Below are 6696 nucleotides of genomic sequence, written 5' to 3'. Positions count from 1 at the left end.
TAAAGGATGCTCTGGAACAAATGTCATGTATTAGAATGCTTCGAGCACTTGTGGCCCTTTTGTGTGGTAGTTAAACTCAAGTTAAACCAGTTTAAACTAGTTTACCACCAGCAGCAGTAGTGTAGCAGTGTGGATGTAAATGTTAATTTCAGATTAGCTGGATATTAAATGGACTTTAACCTACCAGCTCCCTAGCACAGAGTCTGTGTGATGTCCCATAGAGTCAATGTGCAAACAGATAAAGGGCTGAACGTGACGTGACACTGGACAGAATGCAAAAGTTCATCAAAGTGGTGTGTGAAATGATAACGTGGTAAGACACCGAATGTCACAACACGTCCCGATTATTCTGGAACGGTATATATTAAATAGTTGAGCAGGCTGTGACGACATCAATGCGAGCAATTGTGAGAGGATGGCTGCAAATGCAAAGTCTGATGATGTCAGCACACGACGGGAAAGATGACAGACGGTATGATGACGCCCATCATCACCTGCTGCCATCACACTGCACAGGGAAACCAGATCACCATGTCCTCGTCGCTCGTCGTCTGCACTGTGTCTCTGCACTGTGCCGCAGGTAGTTTTACCCCACGTGATTTATTATCTTATATATGGAAATTAAAATATTAATACGTATTTGACACTGAAATGAACGTCCTCACCTGTTCCTTTACTTCTATCTCTCAGGTATAACATGGACTGAGTCAGTGCACCAGACTCCGGCCTTGCTGGTGCAGGCGGGTCAGTCGGCTCAGATGAGTTGCAGTCACCAGTTGCACGGCGCCTATTATCACATGTACTGGTTTCAGCAGTTCCCAGGGGAGAGCATGGAGCTCATCGTCCACACGCTGCCGTTCCAGCCACCCGAGTTCAGTGACATCCGTCGGCAGCACAAATACTCAGCCAACAAGACTGTGTATGGCAGCGGCACTTTCACAGTGAAGAGTGTGGAGCCGAGCGACGTCGGTGTGTATCTGTGTGCCGTCAGCCCCCACAGCGAGGCAGACACCTGTCTCGCTGCACAAAAAAAACAAATGACGCCGCCTGAATGAGGAACTGTGCATCTTGAGCTTTCTGGAAACTTGGACTGAACGGATAAACAAAGACAATAAATCAGCAACATGTATGACTATGTTTAGGTAATAACCCAACTCTGTAGCCTCAATCTGCCTGCTGTGTGTTGTTGGAGGAGGTTTAACCACTTCCTTCCAGTGAGGCCAAATTGCAGATATTGCAGCAATGTGGACCATCAGCAAGGCTCCAAATGTTCCTATCAAAAACAGAAAGACTAGAAGGACATTGCAAAAGTCGTAGATGAATAGAAACATTGAAGTAAATGCACCAGCAGCGAATTCAACTCATAAAGAAGGCCAGGATTTAAGAAGTGATGTGCGTCGCTGCAGACCTCCATCCATTTTTGCTGAACGGGTTAGAGGAACACATTTCTTTCTCTGTTACTTTGAGGTTTAACAGGTCGATCATACACTGACCTCTACAGAGTGCGTTCGGTATTAAAAAAAGGCATCATGTCAATTTTAAGAGGCTCGAAAATCCGGGGCGAAACAACGTCAGGTTTTTGTTGAGTGCTTTTTCACTGTGCGGGGACGGGAACCACAGTGATACAATCAAATAGAGCCACTGTGCAGAAACCTTCCTGCATTCAGAATGCTCAGTGTGGAGCACGACAGGTTAACTGTGACACAAAACCAGGAATGTTTGAGAGAGTAGGACGCTGCATCTGACAAACCCGCGTTTTGTGTGAGAAATCTGTTTGGATTCAAATGAAATGAACGCCGGTCCACGGGTTAACTTGAGGTTTAGTGGAGTGCTATCCACAAACCTGAACATGTTCTACCATAACGTCTTGCATTGCTTGCACATTTCCGCGCGCCAGTTAGGGGCAGTTTGACTTTGACTTGTCAACGTGACAGTGGAGCTGAAGAAGTGGAACGAAGAGTCAACTGTTCAAGGTAGGTCCGAGTTTTCACAATTCATGGAGAAAACTGTTCGGTGAAGGACGCGGGTCAAATTTTGACCTGCTGCAGCGATCGAAAAAAAATTCCAAGAGATTCTTTCAGCGGAATCTTTCAGTCTAATGTTTGGAAATGTTCTTCAGGGTTGATTTTAGAAACCTTCCATTAAAGTTTATCATACAGTTTGTGTGCTGTGCCAACAAAACTGACATTTTCATTTCATGAATCAACTCGTGAAGATGTGTGCTGCATGTGAGCCCATCGTTGAGACAGACAAATGAATCTTCCAACTTAGCCTTGTTTCTTTTAGGGATCAGAGGAAAGCGACGAAATAGCAATCTGTAAGTATTAAAAGGTAAAAGCAGAAGCTTGCACCACTGGACTGATTTGAGCTGGTTCAGTTGGTAACCAGGCTGACAGTTTACAGCTGTCCGTGCTGAAAGCTTCAACAGTTTTTACTCAGCGGCACGTCAAGGTGAGCTTCTTCTTCCCTGCTTACTTTGGCGGCGGCACCAAATTGACAGTCTTAGGTAAGAAACCAACATAAGATGCTTATTGTTGAATTAAAATGTTCTGGTGTCTATTATCAGTATAATAAAGTTTCTTGAAATGCAATTATTTGAAGTTGAGCTGCGCTGTGAGACAGACCTCAGGCTGGAAAACCCCAGTGTTGTGGATTTAAAATGAAAGAGAATGTCCCCATATTAACCTATATAGGTTAATATAGGTTATAGGAATACTAATACGTTGCAATGTAGAGCCGCAACATTAAAACCAATCCACAGGTGAAGTGGATCGATCTCTCATTGTGATGCGACGTTCTTCAGGCGCACCTCGGGCGTTTCAAAGTTGTGGCCGATCTGGTGTACGTGTCATGATTTCGTTGGGGTTGTAGCTTTGGTTGTAGTCCTCTGTGTTGTGTCACGCTCTGGTCCACGACAGGCTGTAAATGGAAAAGGAACGAGGACGACACTTCTCATCAGGACAATCTGATGCTGGCTCTAAATGTGACCATACACCTGTAAGGACCATGTTGTCACCAAGCGCGAGGGTCCTCCGCCGCATTCCTCTGTTAGCGCGTGAATTCCGTTTTAAAGAGTTACAATATTGCCACGTATTTGCTGGGATGCCAAGAGGAAGCAGTGGTTCATTTTGGGAAATACCTGTTGGACGAGAAGACTGAACCACTCTCATGTCAGGCACTGTAAACATTCAGCTCCATGTAGCACCATGTTGGCTCAGAACAAAAAAGAGGGGGACACAGCGAGCCTGTCTGTCCCATACCCACGGTGCCAATGTTCCAGTCAAACTCTCAGTGAGAAAGCAAACAGTGCGTTTCCCCAAACTTGTCTTCCCCTTTGTCCCCACGAGAATCAAACCGTGCCATCACCCCGCCAAGAGTGAAAGTGCTCGAACCCTCGGCGGAAGAGTGTCAAAGCCGAGGAGACAAGAAAAACAGGAAGACCTTGGTGTGCGTGGCCTCGGGCTTCTACCCGGACGTGGTGAGCGTGTCCTGGCGGGTCGACGGGAGAGAGGTCGCAGGCGGCGTGGCCACCGACACCGCTGCCCGGCGGCAAGGGCGGTATTATGACCTCGCCAGCAGTCTGAGGGTCCCGCTCACGCAGTGGTTCACGGCCGGCAAGAACTTCTCCTGCACCGTCAGCTTCTACAACGGGAACGAGACTGTGGACAGGTCCGATTGGGTCCGAGGCATTGAAGGTATGTAGAAGACCCTTTACCGTGGGGATGTGGCACTTCAAAATGTTGACTGCACTGATAAAACCTGGATTTTCTGTCTCTTTCTGTCAGGACCAGGAGCGGAAGCTATACGAGGTAACTATGGTTTATTGATCAAACAATCAATCAAATGTTGTATGTCATAGGGCTTAACAATGTGCACAAGGCGCGACATCCTATGTCTTTAACCCCTCGACTAGCGTGAAGGAAAACTGCCCAAAAAGAAGGACATCAGTACTACAGAAAATTGCATTTTTCGTTTCTTTTTTACAGAGGAGTATTTGAGGACGGCGCACACTGTCAAACTGTCCTACGCCGTTCTGATCGCCAAGAACGGCGTCTACGGCGCCTTTGTGGCATTTCTGGTGTGGCGGCTCCAGGTCCGTCGAACGCCGCCGACACGCTGCGTCTCGCCAACCTCTTTCCCCCGCAACAGCAGAGTCAAGATGTGGTGGTGAGCTTGTGCTCTTGAATCCAGGCAATTTGACAGACGATGTCGTGAGAAGTGTTGCACTCACGATGGGGGAATTGTTGTTCGCTACATTAGAAATTAATGAGCTCCAGGTCGGTGCAACCGAGTAAAGGAATTCATGAGGATTTATGTCACATTTATGTCTATATTACTACTCAGCAGTTATTTGCAATCATTTCTAATATTGTTGATTCATTATTAAACAAAACTTAGTTATCCCAATCTGGGTATGCAGCAGAAAAATTGATTAATGAATGGATTCTTGAGCCATTTTGAAACAGCAGGTACCTGCAGTCAAACCCAGAATCTCCTCAGGCACCGTGTCAAAACTAAATCAATAATAACTCATCTCCAACTTTGCCATACGGGATTCATCACAGTGTTGTAAAGAAGGTGGAACAAGCTATGCATTTCAGATATCGATGATGCGACATTTTCCTTACCCGGTGTCCAATTTTATATACATACATATATATATATATATATATATATATATATATATATATATGGAAGTGTTACGTACAGTAAATGATGGCAGAACTTTAGGAACTCACCTCAGACATGAGGTCGCAATGTACACTTGCGTGTCTTATAGGAGATATGAGAGAAAGTGTTGTAATAATTAGTATGAGTGAAAACATCTTCCTGCTCTGTCTGCTGCACAGGGAAAACAGATTGAATAAGTTCAACGTGCGTGTGATGAGGAGCATGTGCCTTCGACCAGACCAAGCAAAGTCTGCACACATCACGGCAACCCCGCGTGACTGAAGGGCATGTCGATCGCTTGATAGCCAGTGTTGGCTGGAGCTTAATGATGCCGTCTGTGTGCGGTGGTGCTTGTGGCCTGCTTGGTTCTGATTCTTTCCTCTTAATAAAAGTACGTCAGAAGAGACTGGTCTGTGACATTCTAATCTTTCCACCTGTGAAATGCCATCACTGGCAGGAATCGTGCAGCTTTTTCTCAGTTTCCCTGAATGTACACGCAGACAGAAATTCACTGCCCACACGTATCTTAGTCTATACATTACAGATCCATCTGCGCAATCAGCCTTTCCTTTCCGATGTGTTTCCATCCACTGCATGAACTGGGTCATCTCAGTGGTCGTGGTATTTTCCAATGAGCAAAGCATAAATGTTAAAATATATCTACCACTATTAAACATTTTTCTACACTCATCACTTGAACGTAACTCAATGGATTCAAGTGAGATCCAGAATTTTTCCACACATTGTTTGGCAGCTTCTTCATAAATTCGAGACCGCTAAAACATATCGTGCGTTAAGCTTCAGTATGTTTTTTTAGGTCGATGTAGTAAATGTTCACATGTGAGTCAACCACAGCTCACGACAACAGGAAATCCCTGTTGTCATCTCAGTAAGAAGAAGGTCGAGGCTGCTGTCGGTGAAGAAGAAGCAGCGGAGGTGTTGGGAGCGACAGCAGAGGAGAGGATGTGGTCGCTCTCTGACCTGCAGTCTTCCACCTCGGCACAACTTTTTTGCAAATGGGACCATAATTTACAAAATGAACATCATGCTCTACAGGAGGAGACCTGAAACTAGAGATTGAGACCGTTAACTCCTCAGGAAAATGTTTACTGACGTTATAAATCAGGTGAGAAGTATAGTCATTTTCTCATAGACTTCTTTAGAAACAACCATTGGAGTCGCCCTCTGCTGGTCATTCCAGAAAATACAGGCTTCAGGCTATGGTCTATCCTAAGGATAGATGTACATCTTCAGCTCAGTGTCTCTGTCTGCTGGACAATCAATGCTACTACTCCAAGGACTTTGATTCCTGCCAGCCAGTGCAAAGCTGGACTTATATCTAATGTGATTCAGATTACCTCCAGGTCACCACAGACACTTTTCTGGCCCGTGCAGACTGGGCAGTGGACAGGAGCTTCCAGAGACATGCCTCCCTCCCTGCCTGGATACGCCTTATCCATTATTATCTGTTCGCTAAATCCTTTCTCTCTCTCTCTCAGTCTCTCTCTCACACACACACACACACACACACACACACACACACACACACACACACAGAAGCTGTTTTCAGACATGAACTCTGGAAAACCCAGATTTTCCGGCAGGAGGTTGTCCGAGTCAGACGCGTTCACACCACCGGGGACATTTCTGGAACCCTCAGGCGAGAGGCGGCGCCTGGGTCCGAGCGCCCACTCGCTCGCCGTGGATCTTCCGGAGATTTCCCTGGCCTATTCTCACGTGGGCTCACTCGCACATTTTGGAACACTCGCATTCTCACAGAGGCCAAACCCCCTCAGCGCATGTCTTAAAGCAGCTATAGAGTCAGGTGGGGGCTGGTTATGTTCTACCAGTACCAAGAGGTGAGCTCAATTTTAGGGGTGAAGGGTCAAAGGTCAAACACCATTTCTACTGCTTGTGATATTAACCAGACCGGCTCCACATAAGATACTGACAAGACCAACAACAGCACATATATGTGACAAAGATACAGACAGGCAGAGCTCATCTTCCTGCTGAGACCGACAC

General features: G+C 46.1%; 1 protein-coding gene across 1 annotated transcript; it reads left to right on the top strand.

The window, feature by feature from the left end:
- Positions 1 to 462: 462 nt before the first annotated feature.
- Positions 463 to 5057, top strand: LOC118288947 (M1-specific T cell receptor beta chain-like). The gene is made up of 7 exons (XM_047328169.1): positions 463 to 580; positions 691 to 1050; positions 2919 to 2997; positions 3301 to 3695; positions 3786 to 3809; positions 3987 to 4167; positions 4851 to 5057. Exons 1-7 carry the CDS (start codon positions 463 to 465, stop codon positions 4951 to 4953), a joined length of 1260 nt encoding a protein of 419 aa, XP_047184125.1. The 3' UTR covers positions 4954 to 5057.
- Positions 5058 to 6696: the final 1639 nt, after the last annotated feature.

The sequence above is a fragment of the Scophthalmus maximus genome, chromosome 17 (genome assembly GCF_022379125.1).
Source record: "Scophthalmus maximus strain ysfricsl-2021 chromosome 17, ASM2237912v1, whole genome shotgun sequence".
Classification (NCBI taxonomy): domain Eukaryota; kingdom Metazoa; phylum Chordata; class Actinopteri; order Pleuronectiformes; family Scophthalmidae; genus Scophthalmus; species Scophthalmus maximus.
Note: the sequence above shows the minus strand (reverse complement) of the source record. Positions and strands in the feature narration are given on the sequence as shown.